The sequence below is a fragment of the Ahaetulla prasina genome, chromosome 5, assembly GCF_028640845.1.
Source record: "Ahaetulla prasina isolate Xishuangbanna chromosome 5, ASM2864084v1, whole genome shotgun sequence".
Taxonomy (NCBI): domain Eukaryota; kingdom Metazoa; phylum Chordata; class Lepidosauria; order Squamata; family Colubridae; genus Ahaetulla; species Ahaetulla prasina.
In genome coordinates this window covers 85,654,390-85,674,856 of record NC_080543.1, presented here as the reverse complement: position 1 = coordinate 85,674,856, position 20,467 = coordinate 85,654,390, and the positions used below count along the sequence as shown (strand labels likewise).

General features: G+C 38.6%; 1 protein-coding gene and 1 long non-coding RNA gene across 10 annotated transcripts; one reads left to right on the top strand and one right to left on the bottom strand.

Annotated features, from left to right (window-relative positions):
- The first annotated feature begins 3,656 nt into the window (after positions 1 to 3,656).
- On the top strand, positions 3,657 to 18,237 carry TLR7 (toll like receptor 7). Of its 2 annotated transcripts, none has more exons than XM_058186044.1 (4): positions 3,657 to 5,042; positions 9,453 to 9,536; positions 10,698 to 10,816; positions 13,459 to 18,237. In XM_058186044.1, the coding sequence occupies exons 3-4, from the start codon at positions 10,766 to 10,768 to the stop codon at positions 16,603 to 16,605; spliced, it is 3,198 nt and encodes a 1,065-aa protein (XP_058042027.1). In that variant the 5' UTR covers positions 3,657 to 5,042; positions 9,453 to 9,536; positions 10,698 to 10,765; the 3' UTR covers positions 16,606 to 18,237. The 2 variants fall into 2 exon arrangements, with proteins under 2 accessions (XP_058042027.1, XP_058042026.1); XM_058186043.1 differs by lacking the exon at positions 3,657 to 5,042 and adding an exon at positions 5,134 to 5,162.
- LOC131199830 (uncharacterized) lies at positions 5,350 to 20,442 on the bottom strand. 8 transcript variants are annotated; one of them, XR_009155435.1, is made up of 7 exons: positions 20,297 to 20,442; positions 18,245 to 18,332; positions 12,987 to 13,188; positions 12,491 to 12,640; positions 11,639 to 11,821; positions 10,020 to 10,067; positions 5,350 to 5,894 (listed from the first exon to the last, which is right to left on the bottom strand). It is a non-coding gene; the product is annotated as an uncharacterized LOC131199830 (long non-coding RNA). The 8 variants fall into 8 exon arrangements; XR_009155429.1 differs by lacking the exon at positions 20,297 to 20,442 and adding an exon at positions 19,757 to 20,198 and having other exon boundaries at positions 11,639 to 11,968; XR_009155431.1 differs by lacking the exon at positions 20,297 to 20,442 and adding an exon at positions 19,757 to 20,192 and having other exon boundaries at positions 12,979 to 13,188.
- Between the last annotated feature and the right edge of the window lie 25 nt (positions 20,443 to 20,467).

Here is a 20,467-nt window from a genome sequence, read left to right as displayed (position 1 = left end):
ATTAGAATATTGTGCAAAAATTCATCTATTTCAGTAATGCAACTTAAAAGGTGAAACTAATATATGAGATAGACTCATTACATGCAAAGCAAAATAGTTCATACCTTGAATTGTCATAATTTTGATGATTATGGCTTATAGCTCATGAAAACCCCAAATTCACAATCTCAGAAAATTAGAATATTGTGAAAAGGTTCAATATGTCCCACTCTAATCAGCTAATTAAGCCATAACACCTGCAAAGGGTTCCTGAGCTTTTAAATGGTCTCCCAGTCTGGTTCAGTAAGAATCACAATCATGGGAAAGACTGCTGACCTGACAGTTGTGCAGAAAACCATCATTGACACCTTCCATAAGGAGGGAAAGCCTCAAAAGGTAATTGCAAAAGAAGTTGGATGTTCCCAAAGTGCTGTATCAAAGCACAATAATAGAAAGTCATGTGGAAGGGAAAAGTGTGGAAGAAAAGGTGCACAAGCAGAAGGGATGACCGCAGCCTGGAGAGGATTGTCAGGAAAAAGCCATTCAAAAGTGTTGGGGACTTTCACAAGGAATGGACTGAGGCTGGAGTCAGTGCATCAAGAGCCACCACACACAGACGGATCCTGGACATGGGCTTCAAATGTCATATTCCTCTTGTCAAGTTGCTCCTGAACAATAAACGACGTCAGAAGCGTCTTACCTGGGCTAAAGAAAAAAAGAACTGGTCTGTTGCTCAGTGGTCCAAATCCTCTTTTCTGATGAGAGCAGCTTTTGCATTTCATTTGGAAACCAAGGACCCAAAGTCTGGAGGAAGAATGGAGAAGCACATACTGCAAGATGCTTGAAGTCCAGTGTGAAGTTTCCACAGTCTGTTGATTAGGCAGCCATGTCATCTGCTGGTGATGGTCCACTGTGCTTCATTAAGTCCAGGGTCAACACAGCCATCTACCAGGAGATTTTGGAGCACTTCATGTTTCCTTCCGTAGACAAGCTTTATGGGGATGCTGACTTTATTTTCCAGCAGGACTTGGCACCTGCCCACATTGCCAAAAGTACCAAAACCTGGTTCAATGCCCATGGGATTACTGTGCTTGATTGGCCAGCAAACTTGCCTGAGAAAGATGAGAGATGTGAGACAGAACAATGCAGAAGAGCTGAATGCCGCTATCCTGGTCTTCCATAATACCTCAGCAGTGCCACAGGCTGTTAACATCCATGCCATGCCACATTGAGGCAGTAATTGATGGAAAAGGGGCCCAAACCAAGTACTGAGTACATATGCATGCTTATACTTTTCAGAGGTCTGATATTGTTCTATGTACAATCCTTGTTTTATTGATTTCATGTAATATTCTAATTTTCTGAGATTGTGAATTTGGGGTTTTCATGAGCTGTCAGCCATAATCATCAAAATTATTACAAATCAAGGCTTAAACTGTCTCGCTTTGCATGTAATGAGTCTATCTCATATATTAGTTTCACCTTTTAAGTTGCATTATTGAAATATTTATTTTATTTTTTTATTTATTTAATCATATTTATATACCGCCCTATCTCCCAAGGGACTCAGGGCGGTTTACAGGCACTAAAAACAGATAAATAGAATATAAATACAATATAAAACATTTAAAAAACTTATTCTAAAGCCCGTCCAATTAAAAATAGAAATAAAACCCAATTTAAAACCCAAAATTTAAAATCTAGCTCAGTCCTGCACAATTAAATAAGTATGTTTTAAGCCCGCGGCGGAAGGTCCGAAGGTCCGAAAGCTGACGAAGGCCGGGGTAGATCGTTCCAGAGGTGGGAGCCCCACAGAGAAGGCCCTTCCTGGGCGCCGCCAGACGACATTGCCTCGCTGACGGCACCCTGAGGAGACCCTCTCTGTGAGAGCGCACGGGATGGTGGGAGGTATTCGTCGCAGTAGGCGGTCCCAGAATAACCCGCCCTATGCCATGGAGCGCTTTAAAGATGGTCACCAAAACCTTGAAGCGCACCCGGAAGGCCACAGGAAGCCAGTGCAGTCTGCGCAGGATAGGTGTCATATGGGAGCCACGAGGGGCTCCATCTATCACCCGCGCAGCTGCATTCTGGACTAACTGTAGCCTCCGGATGCCCCTCAAGGGGAGCCCCATGTAGAGAGCATTGCAGTAATCCAGGCGAGACGTCACGAGTGCGTGAGTAACCGTGGATAGGGCATCCCGGTCCAGAAAGGGGCGCAACTGGCGTACCAGGCGAACCTGGTAGAACGCTCTCCTGGAGACGGCCGTCAAATGCTCTTCTAGAGACAGCCGTTCATCCAGGAGGACGCCTAAGTTGCGGACCCTCTCCATCGGCGCCACCGATGTTCAGCCGCGGATTTAGCTGACTGTACCGGGATGCCGGCATCCACAGCCACTCTGTCTTGGCGGGATTGAGCTTGAGCCTGTTTCTCCCCATCCAGACCCGTACGGCCTCCAGACACCGGGACAGCACTTCGATAGCTTCGTTGGGGTGGTTCGGTGTAGAAAAGTACAGCTGAGTATCATCCGCATACAGCTGATACTTCACACCGAAACCACTGATGATCTCACCCAGCGGTTTCATGTAGATGTAAATGAACTTTTGCATGATATTCTAATTTTTTGAGTTTCACCTATATCCTTGGTTAGGGAACCAGCTCACTACCTGCCAAAATGTGTATTTGGAAAATATAAAAAATCACAATCATTTGGCTCATGAAAACTTACAGGATGAGAGCTCATAACACCATTCAATGGATAAAGTTGGCATCCATAACATAACATAACATAACATAACATAATAACAGAGTTGGAAGGGACCTTGGAGGCCTTCTAATCCAACCCCCTGCCCAGGCAGGAAACCCTACACCATCTCAGTCAGATGGTTATCCAATATTTTCTTAAAAATTTCCAGTGTTGGAGCTTTCACAACTTCTGCAGGCAAGTCGTTCCACTTATTAATTGTTCTAACTGTCAGGAAATTTCTCCTTAGTTCTAAGTTGCTTCTTTCTTTGATCAGTTTCCACCCATTGCTTCTTGTCTTATCCTCAGGTGCTTTGGAGAACAGCCCGACTCCCTCTTCTTTGTGGCAACCCCTGAGATATTGGAACACTGCTATCATGTCTTCCCGAGTCCTTCTTTTTATTAAACTAGACATACCCAGTTCCTGCAACTGTTCTTCATATGTTTTAGCCTCCAGTCCCCTAATCATCTTTGTTGCTCTTCTCTGCACTCTTTCTAGAGTTTCAGCATCTTTCTTATATCGTGGCGACCAAAACTGAATGCAGTATTCCAAGTGTGGCCTTACCAAGGCATTATAAAGTGGTATTAACACTTCACGTGATCTTTTACAACTTTGGATCAACTCTTTCAAAGAACTGAAAACCTTTGCAGAATTTAAATTGATCTTGGCTTGCTTCAGAGGCAGTTCATTCAAATCAAGTATTTGTATGTTGAAGCTTTTTAATATTACTGTGGCTTCCAAAATTCTGTTTGCCAAGGGGTTTGAATATTTTATTGGGTGTTATTGAACAAACAATTTATTGTTGTAAGAAATGGTGGGGTTTTCCTTTATATGACATTTTAGCTAATATCTTTTATATCAGTGTCAGGTTGGGGCTAAATCAGAATGATTTTACTGAGCTAATGCTCATTTTAATAAATTACAAAATGTCCCCTATTTAGCTTTTATTGAAAATACATTCAATATTTTTAATTGTGTCTCTACCGTCAAACATTTTATTGAAAAAGATTTATCAATTATTTCCTCAGTTCTCAGTCATAATAGTGATTTCATAAAGTGGCAAAATTCTACTACAATCCTTCCAAAGCCATACAAAGCTTTACAAAATATCATTTTTAGATTTCCTTATGAGTCATACTTGAATGACTACTACAAGTATGTGAAAAAAAAGCCTTGCTTCAGAACATCTCTGCAATAAACTTTCGTTTTACTGTGAATTGAAATTAAGGTGGCTGATTGATAGATAGCACATGCCTTTTCTCCAAATTTCCCAAAGTAGAAGAAACAAAGTCTTTAAAGTAGTGTGATTTTCTGTGGAAATTCTAGAACTGTCAGCAGTGTTACGAGCCAAAAATAGTTTTGTTAAACTGAATTTGCTAACCGTATGAAGATGGCAAATTTCATGAAATTAAGGAAGTCTGAACTAATAAAATCAAGGAACAAAACTGATTAAACTTGAAAGATTAAACAGTAGACAAGGTCTATAACGTATTAATTTTCAAATAACATTCCCTGTGAACTAATATTGGACCAGACCTTGCTAACCTTCCAGAAGAGACTGAAGACATGATTTTGCCATCTGGCCTGAATATCTGGTAATGTGAAGCTTACACATGCTACAGAAATTGAGCACATTCTTCTGCAAATTGTTTTTTTAATGTTTTGTAATTATTTTTAGGAATAGCAATAGCACTTATATAGACTTATAAACCGCTTCATAGTGTTTTACAGCGGTTTACAGAGTCAACATATTGCGCCCAACAATCTGGTTTCTCATTTTACCGACCTCAGAAGGATGCAAGGCTGAATCAACCTTGAGCTAGTCAGGATCGAACTCCAAGCTGTGGGCAGGGTTTGCCTGCAATACTGCATTCTAACCACTGCAGCTTTTTTGTTGTTGTTATGGTTTTGGTTATTTTGTTTCATTGTTTTTGTGTTTTTAAATTTGTTACACTGCTCAGAGGTGTGTAAGTGAAATGAACATCTGGATAATTTACCAAATAAATTGTGGGGGGGGGGATGGATGAAGAGCACCTTGCCTTTTGAAGTGCCATATTTCATTAAAAAATGGTTACTAATTTATCAAGCCTTTCAGCAGCTGCATTAGAGTGGAGTCTCATGGTTCAGAGAACAAAGGTGATTTTCTTTTCTAAATCAGTGAACCAAACTATTTTTAACTGGAGAAGAATAAGAAATGGCAGTTGTACATTTCAAATGCAGTCTTTTGAGGAAGTGAGTAGTGATGGCAGCTGTCTCACGTGCTATTTATGCTTTAAGATGTTTCTTACACAACAACACAACGGATGAACGAGGGGCTCCTGGTGAGAAACCTGCTTTGTACTGTTACTTGATTTGAAATTAAGGCTTCTTTCAATGGTCCTTTCTATCACAGTCTTCCTGAAGGACAAATCGTCTTAATGGTGCAGAGGACTATGTAAATGGTAGGCTGATTACAAATCTTTGCATTTCTTTTGAAAAATAATTTTATTTGGGACTGATTTTTATGTCTAAGAATTCTAAGACTTTGTTGCTCTTTTTTATTCATAATGAATCTACTCCATTTCTTAAAACATATTTTCTAAAAAAAACTAATGACTGTTTTGTGCAAAAAGAGGCTAATAAGTAGGCTTACTAGTCCTAAAATTACCTTTTATTAGTTTTAGTTTGTAGCCTTGATTGTGACAAACATAGCTAAAATGATGTCCAAAACATTAGCTTTGTCTAAAAGTCTAAAATTGTTCTGGTTTCAGAGAAATCTACAGGGAGAGGGTTTCTATTACTAACACAGCAGTTTGCATATAAAAAGTTGTTAACATGAAAATATTATTCTAATTAGAATTAGTAGGTAAAAAAGAGACATTTCATGCTCTTACAGGTTTTACAACTTTGTAACTAAAATAAGTAGTTTTTTAAAATACTTTTATAAAGCTTTACAGTTTTACAAATAGCTCAAAACATAGATTACAGGAATGTAGCCTGATACTTCAACTCCAGTTGATATGATATTTCACCAATATGTCTGATATCATATACCCACACAAGATTTTCGGCATTCTTTCATATACTGTATCTTTTTTCTCTCACTTCTAAAGCCATATGTTCTTCATCCCTCTTTCTCTTTTCTCATTTCAAGTCTCTGTCAAATTTGCCTTAGGACATTTTAATTGATTGATCTGAGGAAAAAAAGAAGTGAAAACATTTATGGAAATTACCATTGTCACCTGCTATTAATTGTAGATGTAGATGTAAAGGGGAATTGTTAATTTAAAAAAAACAACAGAATATAATCCTATCTGTTGTCTCTTCTCTGTTCCTCATTCTATTCAGATGTTATCTGACAAATTTTTTGAGAGAAAGAACATAATATAAATGGAGAGATGATAGATTTCCAAATCTTTCAACTGCACCAAATGTACACAAACATAGAAATATGCACATATTCATTTTTCCCCTATGCCTCAGAAAATTCATTAATAAAGGATGGAATAGCTCCAGTATATTTTGATAGAAATCACCACAAGCGATTTTTCAAAAAAAATTCCATTGACTTTGCAACACAGTCTCTTAATCCAATTTGAAAAATACCCATTTTCTTCCGTTTTTATTCACTTTTTAATCTCATGCTTTCTCTGGAAAGGAAATAAACATGCTATGAGAATGGGCCATGGGCAAGTGAAGCTGTCTATGCTGAATAATATATATATGTGGAAAATATAATATTTCTTTCCTTCCTTCCTTGTGAATGGTAAAGTATGGGGTCTGTACTTTTTGGCATATGCTTCATTCCCATACTCAGAAATGCAGAAACTACAATGCAAATCTCACTAGGCTCTTGCTGTGGCTCCCTGCCAAACTGAATCCCACCACTGGCTGGCCCCAACCCTTGCCCTCCCCTCCCAGTTACTCTTCGCCTGAGAAGGTAAGGGCGATGGTGGCGGATGGAGACTCACTCCATATTCCAGAGTGGGAGCCCTGTACTTGCCTCTTCTTCAGCCCTTGTTGGTGCTGCGCGCACCTCGGTTGCTCAGGAAGATGCACAACTTTCTCTCCGCCCTGAGATGCTGCACCAACAAGGACCAGAAGAAGCGGCAAATACATGGCTGCTGGGAGGGTTAGGGACAGGGGCAGCCAGTGGTGAATTCAGCCGGCAGGAAGCCACAGCAGTGGGACAAAAGAGCTTCATTATCTGGGAACATGAAATGACTCTTGATTTAAATTATATGGTAAAAAGCACCCAAAGAAGAAAGAAAAACATCAGCAAAACAAAAACAAAAAAACCAACCCTTGCCTGTTTTTGGAAATGGTTCAAGAGAGAACACACACACACACACACACACACACAAGGGAAAGAGAGAGAGAGAGACAAGGAGAGAAGGAGAAAGAGAGAGATGAGAGGGAGAGATGAGAGACAAAAAGAGAGAGGAGGAGAAAAAGAAATGAGAGAAAGAAAGAAAGAAAGGGAGAAAGAGATAAGATGGGAGAGAGAGAGATGAGAAAGAGATGAGAAGGAGAGATGAGAGAAAAAGAGGAGGAGAAAGAGAGAGAGAGAGATGAGAGAGGGAAAGAGACAGATGAGAGGGAGAGAGAGATGGGAGAGAGGGAGAGAGATGAGAGGAAGAGAGAAGAGACAGAAAGAGAGAGGAGGAGAAAAAGAGAGAAATGAGAGAGAGAAAGAAAGGGAGAGAGATGAGAGGGGAAAAAAGATGGGAGAGAGAGAGAAAGACTGTCAGGCCTGGAAGTCATATTACCCTGACACAGACAGAGATGAGAGGGAGAGATAAGAGGGAGAGGGAAGAAAGAGAGATATGAGAGAGAAAGAGACAGGGAGAGAGAGATGAGAGGGAGAGAGAAAGATGAAGGAGAGAGAAGTGATGAGAGAAAGAGGGAGAAAGAGAAAGAGGAGACAGAGAGATATAAGAGAGAAAGAAAGAAAAAAGAGATGAGAGAGAATAAGAGAGAGATGAGAGAGATGAGAAAGAGAGACCGAGAGATGAAATGGAGAGATGAGAGAAAGAAAGGGGGAGAAAGAGAGATGAGAGAGAGGAAAGAGACAGAGAGGGAGAGAGAGATGGGAGAGAGAGAGAGAGAGAGAGACCCATTCCCCACAGAAAACACGGGGAGCCACAAAACCTAGGTAGGCGTGGCTGGGGGATCATGTGACTTGGTGGGAGTGATGATTTGGCCACGCCCACCCAGGTTTGGTGGCTCCCGGTGTTTTCTTTTCTGTGGGAAACAGGTCCTAATGGCTCCTTGAGTGTTTAAGGTTGCAGACCCCTGTACTAGGTTTTAACTCTCAGAGGTATCTAATACATCAGGTCACTGAAAGGATGAATCAAGATGGTCTGCTGTTCTCATTAGAAGCAAAGAATGCTATAAAACAATACATTCTTCTACCCAATCTCAACTTTCCATGCATTTCCTTTTCCTCCATTCTGCTAATAATTACATATATTTTAGGCCTTCGGGTACTAATATCCTTACTCTTTTCTTACAGCACATATTTTCTTCCCATATTTTCTCCCAGTTAACCTGTCATTTTATTCATAAAAAAAATTGTCTTTAGAGTGCAATTGTTATTAAACTTTGACTTTGATTTCTTTTATTAATTCAATAGTTATATAAAATATTTTGTGTGTATGGTATGTATAAAAGGTTAAAATGACAGGATAGATTATATTAATTATTCATACAATTTATATTATTATTAACATCTAAAGAGAAATTTTATCTATTTAAGCACAGGCCAACTATTTTTAATTTTCTGATATGATTTGAAAATGGTGTTAATAAATAATTCCTGAGATTTTTATACCAGTGACAGATGAATGAAGTGTAATACAAATATATTACAAGTTAATTACTTAGTATCCTTAGTTTTGCTTAATCATAAAGTTATATATTTGACCAATTTTTCCTCATGCATTGGAGTGAATATCATATTTTGTGTTAGAGAAATTAAAAAAAAACACCTCGGATATACTATGATGTATATTAGACATTTATGGATTATACAGCACATGATTCAATAATTGTTTCAAAAGATATCATGGCTGTGTTTATCCAGAAAACCTTGTTTACCATACGAATTCTCTTTGTGATTTTACAAGCAGAGACTGTTTAGCAGAGAACAAGGATACATTTGCTTGACCTGAGTTTCATTGCAAATTTGGCAACTTTGCTATTCCAATTTATGCATGGATCAGAAAATGCTCATGTGACAAAATCTCTACTGTATTTTCTGGGAATTGCATAATAGTTCATCAATACATATGATAAAATTATATGAAGAAATGGTAATATAAAAATGTATTTTTAAAAGGGGCCGGTTTAGCTCACGCTGGTAAAGCCTGTTATTAAGAACACAGTAGCCTGCAATTACTGCAGGTTCGAGCCCGGCCCAAGGTTGACTCAGCCTTCCATCCTTTATAAGGTAGGTAAAATGAGGACCCAGATTGTTGGGGGGGCAATAAGTTGACTTTGTAAAAATATACAAATAGAATGAGACTATTGCCTTATACACTGTAAGCCGCCCTGAGTCTTCGGAGAAGGGCGGGGTATAAATGTAAACAAAAAAAACAAAAAAAAAGGAAATGGTTAGGGAAAAAAGGACATACATTTGGGGAATAGTGCACACAAAAATATGCAGAAAACAACCCCCATTCTAGTTCAATATATTGCCTTATTCTGCACCAACAGTTTCATCTCACTCTATTCTCCCTTCAATTTAACAGGTAATATTTCACTGCAAACAGTTATTCTTGTTCATAGACCATGAAGAGAGGGCAGAAATATTTCTGCGTTCCTTGATCATCAAGGTAAGCATCTATCTTTCAGCACAATTAGTTGCCTAATTGAGCAGCTGTATTTCATAACACACATTTTGTCATTCTATTAGTAATTTTTGCAGTAGAAATCATTGGCATGCAGCAGTTTGGAAAGCGGACTGGAAATTATATCGGTAAAAGTATAAGATTAAGATTTTTTGGTTAGTTATTGGTTTCAGTTTACTTCATAAAGGTTCCATTTTAAAATAAAATTTCACAAAAATGTAATTATGGTTGCTTAACTATAAAGTAAATCGTCTAAGTCAGGGCTGTCAAACTTGCGGCCCAGATGCGTCATGCGCTGGCCATACCCATGCCTGGTTTAGCAAAGGGAAAAAAGTCCCGATACTTTGCGTGACACTGCCATGATGCCACAAGTTTGACATCCCTGGTCTAAGTGGTTAAGATGGGTTATAAAAGGAAAAATAACACAATTTGGTATCTGTAGAATACTTCCAAAATAAATAAACTTACAATTTATTAAGGGTGGCAGGGTCCCTCAATCTCTGACACCAGATGGTCCTGTAATAAAAGACAATCCACTACTATAAGACAGTTTTTCATGGGATGCATACAGTTCACAGGGTTCCTATTAGAACTATGGAAATTCTCCCCCAAAATGCCTTGGAACATGCAGTCTAAGCACATATACATGCAGAGAGCTGGGATTAGTTTCCAAAGCAACGAAGAAGTTACTGCATGACACATGATCAAAATTCAGGTGCTTGGCAACTTTCAGGTATTATGACAGTTACAACATCCCAGATCATGCAATTACAATTTGCAACCATCTCAGTTGGGTTTTGACAAGCAAAGTCAATAGAGGAAGCTAGATTCACTTAGTGTCTGTTGCTTAACAATACCAGTAATTTGATTAACAAACATGGCAAAACAGATTGTGAAATTAGGCACAACTAACACAACAACCGTCTTGCTTAGCAATGGAAATTCTAGTTCCAATTGTGATCATAAGTCAAGGACTACCTGTAAAACAGAATGAAACAAAACAGCCACCTCTTTAGAAAACATTGCACAACCATAATTCTTTCAAAAAATGACAGACCTAGTAGCAACTATTGCTAATCCTAGTTTTTATTCCAAAAAAAATCTAGCTCAGCAAATATTGTTTTCAGCTTGGAAAATTTCTATCAGATCTCTTTCTAGGTTCCCTGTGATCTAGATATTAGAACCTCTAAATTTCCACTGCTAACCAGAGAGAGATGCTAAGAGTGCCTCTGAATGTAGACAGAATGTCTTTTGCTTTTCACCAGGTGAGTGCAGAAATCTTGCCTCTTCCCTTTGTCTCTTTCTTTTTCTCTCTCATACACATGGAGGCAAAGATGAGTTTTAAGAAAGGCTATAGGATACCCACAGACATATTTTAGCATCACATTCGAACAAAGAAATAAAATAATATATAATGCTTATCAAAGGAACTCTACCAAGCACAAAGGCATTCCAGCATTCTAAATGCTCAGGTCTTCCATGTGACTGAACATTGGCAGGAGTAATTTTTACACTGCCTTTCTTATTTATCAGTTCTGCTGCCCTTCTAAAGCTCAGATTGCTTGATTGCTCACTAAATCTCTCTTTCCTCATTGGATCTTCTTGAGTAAATCCAACCTTCAGCAAATAAGGGGCTCCCCCTTAAGGCAGTCTACTTTACAATTCTACATCAGGTTATGGAAGAATGTTTGGAAAGAAAAGTCCTTATGCTGATTACAGAGGGACATCCTTACTTTGCTCCACATGGTTAATACCAGGAAGAAGAGTAATTAAAGATGTTGAAAACCAATGTTCTCTTATCCAGTCCTAAATACTAAGTGTTAAGAGGACTGCATTTGGATAGAACAATAAAGCAACTTTTTCTCCCCTCCTGTCCTCCAGATACAATGAACTACATACAATAAATTTATTCTTAATCTAGATTGCCTAGAAATTTTTGTCTAATATGCTGTCTGAATTGCACAAATAGAATTACTTATCTGTCTGTAAATAGTAATGGACACAATAGGCTTATCTCTTGGGTTATCTAGAAAGATTTACCAACAGATGCTATACATAGAAATGCCCAAGAGAATCCCAAGACTTACTTGGGTCTCCAGCAGGAATCCAAAAGATCTTCACAGGATAGTACTATTGGCCTTCATAAGCTCTATGTCACTTCATCAAGTGATTCCTAAGTAGCCCCACCAAGTCTGCTCCTTAATGTAGCCAGGCTTCCTATAACGCTCTGCCGTGTTTTCTTCCTCTTCAGCTTCTGGTGTTTTTCATTGCTGAAGGTGAAAGAGAGAGAGGTCTGGTCCAATATTTTCTACATCCAGGGCCAGGATAAGGATTAGATTATGACTTGATACAATAAAGTCTTTTTTATTGCTTTTGGGGAAGGTTTCTTCTGCTCCTCTTCCTCAATTATGAAAGATCTGTAGAGTAAGCATCAAGTATATGCTGTATCCATTGGTTGCCCATCCTTGATCAAAGTATTGTGTCTTGTCCGCTCTCACCGCAGCCGGGGTCTGCTTATCTGCTCCCGAACACGGAGGAATGTATGCCTCCCGGCCCCAGTCCTGGCTCCATGCCCAGACAAGCTGCAGAGGAGGGGGCACCACCCGGTCCCAGCCCTGGCTCCATGCCCAAGCAGGCTGCAGAGGAGGGAGCATCCCCCGGCCCCAGCCCTGGCTCCATGCCCAGGCAAACGGAGCAGCTAGACCCCTCCCCCTCCTCCACAGCATGTGAGCCTGAGGAAAGTTTACTTCCAACAACAGCTGATTGGAGTGACCCTCGCATCAGAAGATTGGATAGGCGGAGGCAACAGAAGGAAGGGAGGGGCAGGCCTTAATGAGTGCTGAGTCATGGAGCCACACCCCATGGCCTATATAAAGGATCTGCTTTCTAGCAGTCTCTGAGTCAGGCAAAGTCGAACTTATCTTGCTGAAGTCACTTACTGGTCTCCTGCCTGCTCTGAGGACTTTGCTAGGACTTTGGGCAGAGCTGCAGAGGCAAGCCTGATTCGGATTTCCCTGACCCGGCCGTCAGCGGAGGAGTGGGACACGACACAAAGCAATATTCTTTCCCCCATTCCAGGCTGCAGAAAACTGGATTAAAAAGGTGTAAGCCAGAAAGGAAGACAAATATCAGTTCTCTCCACTGTGCACAAATTTTAGATAAAGGTCTTGGAATGCATCATTTCATACAAAATGGCATTTACTCTAGATATCTGGTAGTGATAAGGGAATTCAGAAAATATAATGGCAACAATTTCTTCAACATACTTGAATCACCAAAAAAAGTCCCTATTGGCTCATTTGCTGATCTAACTGCAAATCTGGGCATATTGCTTGATAGTTATCAAAAGCCCTGTATTTCCTGACTTTTTAAAAATGTTTTTTTAAAAAATATATTTATTTACTTACTTACTTACTTACTTACTTACTTACTTACTTATATTTCACACTTCTTCCTCATGGCCAGCATTTTCCAGGGGAAAGCAGGAAAGGGAAAGAGGGAGGGAAATTAAAGGGGAAAGGAAAGGGAAGGAGGAGATAGATTTATGTTGCCTACTAGAGAACAGAAGGAGGGAGAGAGAGAGGAAGGAGCAATCTTTGGATAACCCTGATGAACTTTGAAAGCCACAGGCAGAGATCTGTGGAATAAAGTAACAAAAATAAGGTAACAAAATATGCAATCTAGAGGTCCAGTGGTGGCAAGGAAATTTCTGGGCATATCTGTGGTGTAATAGGGGCAAGGGAAAAAAAGCTTGAGGAAGGGGACAGCCAGGACATACATTGCTGATAAAGCTTAAAACATCTCTTCTTGATGTAAAACTATTTAAGAATGTTCAGTGTTCAATTGTTTAAGTGAATTCTTTTATATTTTGCGGATATGACATTGCTTTTCTTTCTTTTCTCTCTAGACTATTCATCTCTGGCTCGCAAGCCGATTGCTTTTTTTTGTTATTTCACTGGCTTTGAAAGAGATTATAGTAATGCCATTTTTTAAAACTTTGCCTTGTGATGTGAATAATATAAACGATACTTCCAAAATGTATATGCAAGTTGACTGCAGTGACCGTAAACTCATAGAGTTTCCAAAAGACATTCCTGCCAATGTTACCAACCTGACACTTGCTGTTAATCACATTCTAGAGATTTCCAAAAGCCATTTTAAGAACCTGAAAAACCTTCTAGAAATTGATTTCAAATGTAATTGTGTGCCAGTCAGGCTGGGACCTAAAGATCACGTTTGCACCCAGGGTCTGAAAATCCACGCTCATACTTTCTCCACACTCTCCAGCTTAAAATCACTCTATTTAGATGGCAACCAGCTCTCAGCAATCCCCCAGCATCTCCCATCTAACCTACGTCTTCTGAGTCTTGAAGCTAATTCCATTTTTTCTATCAAGAAACAAAATTTGTCAGGACTTGAGAACTTAGAATTACTCTACCTAGGGCAGAACTGTTATTATCGCAACCCCTGCAATATATCTTTTGAAATTAATGAAGCAGCCTTTCAACTTCTCACAAATTTGAAAGTGTTGTCTTTGAAAGCCAACAACTTATCAAAGGTCCCACAAAACTTAACATCAAACTTAAGAGAACTCTACCTTTATAATAATGCAATTCGAGATATCACTGAGTATGATCTCTTATCTCTGCATAATTTGGAAGTACTTGATTTAAGTGGAAACTGCCCTCGTTGTCACAATGTACGATATCATTGTATTGAATGCCCAGGAAGCATTTTAATCAATTCCAGAGCCTTTGACTCATTAAAGCATTTAAAGGTGCTGAGGCTGCACAGTACCTCCCTTCAACAAGTGAACCCCCGTTGGTTTAAAAATACTGGGAACCTTCAAGTGCTTGATCTTTCACAAAATTATTTGGCTCAAGAAATTCAGCAAGCCCATTTCCTACAGTTTCTTCCTAATCTTGTGGAACTTGATTTATCTTTCAATTATAAATTGGGATCATACCCATTAAATTTTATTCTCCCCAAAACATTTTCCAACCTGTCCAATCTGCAGTCCTTAAGAATAAGAGGATTTGTTTTCAAGGAACTAAATCAAAGCACTATAAATAATTTAATTCCTCTTAAAAAACTTGAGGTCCTGGATTTTGGAACCAATTTTATCAGGAACGTTAACTTTTCTATGTTTAAAGAATTCCAGAATCTTAGAACAATAATTCTTTCTTTTAATAAAATATCTCTTTTTTCATATGAGCCAAATAGCAGGGTTTGCTCTGTTCTCAGCTCACCAGACGATCAATTTAATGGCAATGTATTGAAAGATATGCAGTATTTCAGATATGATACGTATGGTCAAAGTTGCAGATCTAAAGATACAGAGGATATTCATTCTTTGCCTTTTGTCAATGAGACTGCATGTAGCAATTATGGAAAAACACTTGATTTAAGCAGAAACAATATTTTTTTTATCAAATCTTCCGATTTCCAGCAACTTTCAGACCTTAAATTCCTTAACATCTCCAATAATGCTATGAGCCAAGCTTTGGACGGAACTGAATTTGCTCATCTATCCAGTTTGAAATGTTTGGATTTATCTAACAATCGGATTGATTTGCTACATCGAAATGCTTTTCAACAGCTGAAAGAACTGGAAGTTCTAAATCTTAGCGATAATAGCTATTATTTTAAGGCGGAAGGTGTCACACTTATGTTGAATTTTACCAAATGCCTGGTTAATCTGAAAATACTGATTATGAATGGCAATGAGATTTCTGAATCCACTGATAAAGGAATGGCAAGTGATTCCATCAAAACATTAGAATTTAGACGGAATCGCTTAGATATTTTATGGAAGGATGGAACTAATGAATACTTGGCATTCTTTAAGAATTTGATCACCCTGGAAAGTCTTGACATTTCTGAGAATTTTCTTACTTTGTTACCTCCTGATGTATTCTACAATCTGCCTCCAAAACTCAAAGTATTAAAGCTGGCCAGTAATCTATTGAAGACTTTTAACTGGGGGCGTCTTTCAGCACTAAAGAATTTAGAAATCTTGGATCTTAGCAACAATCAGCTGACCACGGTCCCACATGAACTGTCCAACTGTACTAAGACGCTTCAGACATTCATACTGCAAAACAACAAGATTAGAAAGCTGACAGATAATTTTCTCAAAGATGCTTTCTTCCTGCGGCATTTAGATCTTAGTTTTAACAAGATCAAAACAATCAGGAACTCTAGCTTCCCCAAAAATGTTATTAACAGACTAAAAACATTACACTTAAATGGTAATTCTTTCAAGTGTAATTGTGATATTGTGTGGCTTGTCCACTGGATCAATGAGACAAATGTAAAAATCCCTTTCCTAGCAACAGATGTGACTTGTGCAGGGCCAAGAGTATGGAAAGATAAAAGTTTGATTTTATTAGATTTGAATACTTGTGAATCGGACTACTCTCAGATTTATTATTTATTGTCAGCTTCAGTCATAATATTTCTCATGATATTTCCAGTTATAAGCCACCTATATTTTTGGGATGTCTGGTATATTTATCATTTCTGCACTGCCAAATTAAAGGGATATAAACGTCTCTTTTCATCTGAAGTTAAATATGATGCTTTTGTGGTTTACGATAATAAAGATGCAGCTGTAACAGAATGGGTCCTGAAAGAACTAATTGAGAAACTGGAAGATCAGAAAGAAAAAACATTCAATATATGTTTAGAAGAAAGAGACTGGCTACCAGGTCACCCACTCATGGAAAACCTTAATGACAGTATACAAATGAGTAGAAAAACAATATTTGTGCTGACAAACAGCTACATTGCAAGTGGCAACTTCAGAACAGCTTTCTATATGGCACATCAGCGTCTTGTGGATGAAAAAGTAGATGTAATTATCCTAATAATTCTTGAGAAGCTTCTGCAAATGTCAAAGTGTCTCCGTCTCCGAAAGACCTTGTGTAGTAGATCTTGTCTTGAATGGCCAACCAACCCTCAGTCTCAGGCTTATTTCTGGCATTGTCTTAGAAACTCCCTCACAGCAAATAATGAGTTCAGATATAACAAGCTTTTCAAAGAAATGTTATAAAGCTCAGTTGCATTCTCTGAAAATGTTTTGGGAATCATAGCAGATGTATGGGATGAGGCTGAATCTCAATCTCTATATTGAGGAGGTTTTAAAGCATTGGTAGAACCAGGCAAACTTTTGGTTATCTGAGGAAAAGTGCTGAGGAAGTTTAGTTCCATAACTCAATTTTTCATTTAATAACTTTTGAGTTATGTAGGAGGATTATGCTGATTTTTATGAATTCCCTCCAATCTAAGCAGGAAAAGTGAAACAGAAGAGACAGATCCCAGTTACAAATTTTTACAGCAAGAATTTATGAGTTTTCCTATGTAAGCATGTTTTCTTTCCAATATTCAGTACAATTTGAAAGAAAAAATAAAAATCAATATAATCTTTAGCATGAACTACAATTATTGTATATTTGAAAATCAGGTATTTTGGACCGTCTCGCTATTTATTTATATATGGAGGGAATTTTTTTTAATTACATAACAATACAATAAAAATATGGGAATTGTAACATAATGGAGATGTGCAGATCAGTTGGAAATCATTCAGAAATGGAAAGAAGGGGGAATGAAAGAAAATTGGTGATCTAAATGCTTTTTGTATAATGCTTTTTCTTTAAAAAAATCTTTCATTACAGTATCAAATTCCAAAAAGGAAGGAATTTAAACGCTTACAAAATATTATCAGTGACTAATGAGTTTATGCTGTAATGTGAAAGCATCTACTTGAAGCCAGTTTGGTATAATTATTAAGTCATCAACTAGAAACCAAGAGACGTTTAATTCTAGTCCTGCCTTGGGCACAAAGCCAAATTGGTGACCTTGGCCAGTCACTTCTCTTGTCCCTAGAAGAGGTAGAATTAGAATTAGAAAAGAAGTAGAATTGCCAAGTTACTTCTGAAAACAGCTGCCAAGAAAAGTTCAGTAGTCCAAAATGATTTGAATGTGCAATTGTTTAAATGCAGTTTATTTGTCTACTGATGGCTGATTTGTTTGAATGCAAAGCTTCCAAGAATTCCCTAGTTTTCGGATTTAGCTTGGTGTAGGATGGCCACACATTTACATGCAAAAGAGACAATTAAAAAAACTAAGGAAACAAAAAGATCACATCTTCTCTAGCTGTCAGCACACAGATAAGCAGGGATTAACACCAAACAACCAAGCAGAAAACAATAGAAATATTAAGGAGAAATATTCAAAGAAATATTAAGGAGAAAACCACATATCCACCAACATTGGTAGGGCAAGTTATTGTATATAAAAAGGCATCAAAGCCACCATGACTAGCATAGATATGTTACCTAGCCAGGTAATGAAATTTCTTCAAGCAAATAATCAAGCTTAGAGAGTGCCAAGGAAAGTTATCCTAATTTACAGATATTGTTTTTTATTCTGTATTCTCTTTAATTCTTACTTGTTTTAATGTATTTACGCATAAATGTATGTATAAGGAGCTCTGTAATGACAGGTTTACAGAACAATGTATGAAATAGTATGATTGAAGTGGAAACAAGGCAGGGGTTGAATGAATAAAAAGTTACTATAAGGTTAGTGAACAGTGTTCGTGTAGACTAGATTTAGTGAGACTTCTTTTTCTTTTCACTTAACTCTCCTTTGCTTATCATCTATTATATTTTCTATGCTTTACTTACCATTGCTTATACAAAAGAAAGCAGTGCGGTTTGATTGATCCATCAGCATTCTCATTCATACTTCTCACCAGTGTAATTCCACATGGCACTTTAAAAACAAAAACAAATTGAAGCAGCCAACTTCACTATTCCAAAATAAGAGGGTAACAGCAGCTTAATGGCTACAAGCTTACAGATAGGAATTTGAAGAAAACTGATTAATTAGGGATTTTTAAATGCTGAAGTTTATCTCTCAAAGTTTTAAAACGTACAGGTATTTTAAAACGTGCAGGTACACGAGCACACAATAGATTTAAGCTTAATGTGAACCGCTACAACCTTGACTGCAGAAAATATGACTTCAGTAACAGAGTTGTTTATGCCTGGAATGCACTACCTGACTCTGTGGTCTCTTCCCAAAACTCCCAAAGCTTTAATCAAAGACTATCTACTATTGACCTCACCCCATTCCTAAGAGGTCTGTAAGGGGTATGCATAAGAGCACAAACGTGCCTACCGTTCTTGTCCTATTGTTTCCTTTTGTTATATCTAATTAATATAGTTATTACATACTCATACTTATATGCTTATATATCGTATAGTTATTTCATGCTTATGCTCATATATACTGTTGTGACAAATCAATCAATCAATCACATTTTTAAATACGAAAAGGTCATTCACATACCAGTCTATAGGTGGCAGCAAATGATAGTTCCTGAAACTGGACCTCTTATTTAAATTACAATAAAGCATTATGGATATATTTGGTCTTTCATTTTCTAAATTTAGTGTCTATGTACTTTTAATCAAGGCCAGAATATCAAAATCTATTTGGAAATGAGAAGAAATTGGCATGCCAAAATATGAGGTGATAAAAGATTTTACATTAGCAGATTAATTGCTAATAGCTTGGGTTATGCAGTTATTTATTTAGAATAAATACATGGCCACCTGTCTTAAGTAACTAACTCTGAGAGGTTATCAACAATACAAGAAATAATATAATAAAAATCCCTATATAAACAAAAAAAAATACATGGGTTAGGGTTAACTAACTCACAGCACAAGAACACACATTAGGCTCCACTAGCATCTTAGCCCTAACCCGGGGGTGGGGGGCGGGGGTGGGGTTGTGGCCTAACAAAAGACCACAATTTCAGAAAGGAGGCTATGCCATAGGGCAAGCTCCACCACACATAAGGCACAATTCCTGGATCCCACTAGATCAGGAATGTCAAACTAGATTTCATTGAGGGCCACATCAGGGTTGTGATTGACCGGACAGGGTGGGGGGGGCAGGGGGGCGTGGCCAGAGTGGGCGTGGCCAGTTTCCCTCCCTCCCTCTCATTCCCATCTCCCTCCCTCTTTCCTTCCTCCCCCCTCCCTCTTTCTCCCATTCTCGTTCTCATCTCTTTCCTTTCTTCTTCCCCCTCCTTTCCCTTTCCTGGGAGACAAGGCAACTTCCTCTCCCACCTACCCCCGTTTTTAAATGAAGCCCTTATTAAGAGCCGGGTATGCCTGCTCAGATACCTGCTACTTGTTTTTCTCAAAAGAAGAAGAGAAATTGCTGGCCCAGGGTTGGCATCGTAACTTTTTAAAGATTTCAAAAACTGATCCTTTAATGTTGGGGTCTCACTTTTGGGGACAACCCCACCCCTCTCCTCCACACACCTCCTTTGTTTCCAAGAAAAAAAGAAATCGGAGGGAGAAGAGCGGGAGAAAAAAAACCACAGAGGAGACAAATCCAGAGTTGGAAAAGGGACCCTTACAAGCCTCCTCCATTCACACCGCCTTTTCTTCTGAAGGAAAAAGCCCCCAGCCCAAAAACAACGCTCCCAGAGCTGGAGAGCTGCACTGAAGCAAGGAAAAAGAGGAAGAAAAACCTTGCGACTTTAAAAACCCAGGGAGAAACCCCGCCCCCTAGCCGCCGCCTCTCCCACATGGCTGCTTCTGAACTAAAAGAGGCAAGGTTTGGAACTAAAGGAGGAGAGCAATATAGCAGAGAAGCCAGAGCGGGAGAGATCAACTGCAAGCGGAAGCAATGTCAGCCTCAGGGATTTAAGCTTTCACCTCTCCTTTTTCTTCCTTCTTCCCTTTCCCATTAGCTGCAGGAACTGTGCTTGGTTTGCAGAGTCTGAGGTTTACTTTCCCTTTCTGCCTTTGCCTACTTCCCAGCCAAGGAATGCTGCTTCTTTTGCTGCCTCCACAGAAAAAACTCACTCTCTTTCTCCTTCCTTCCTC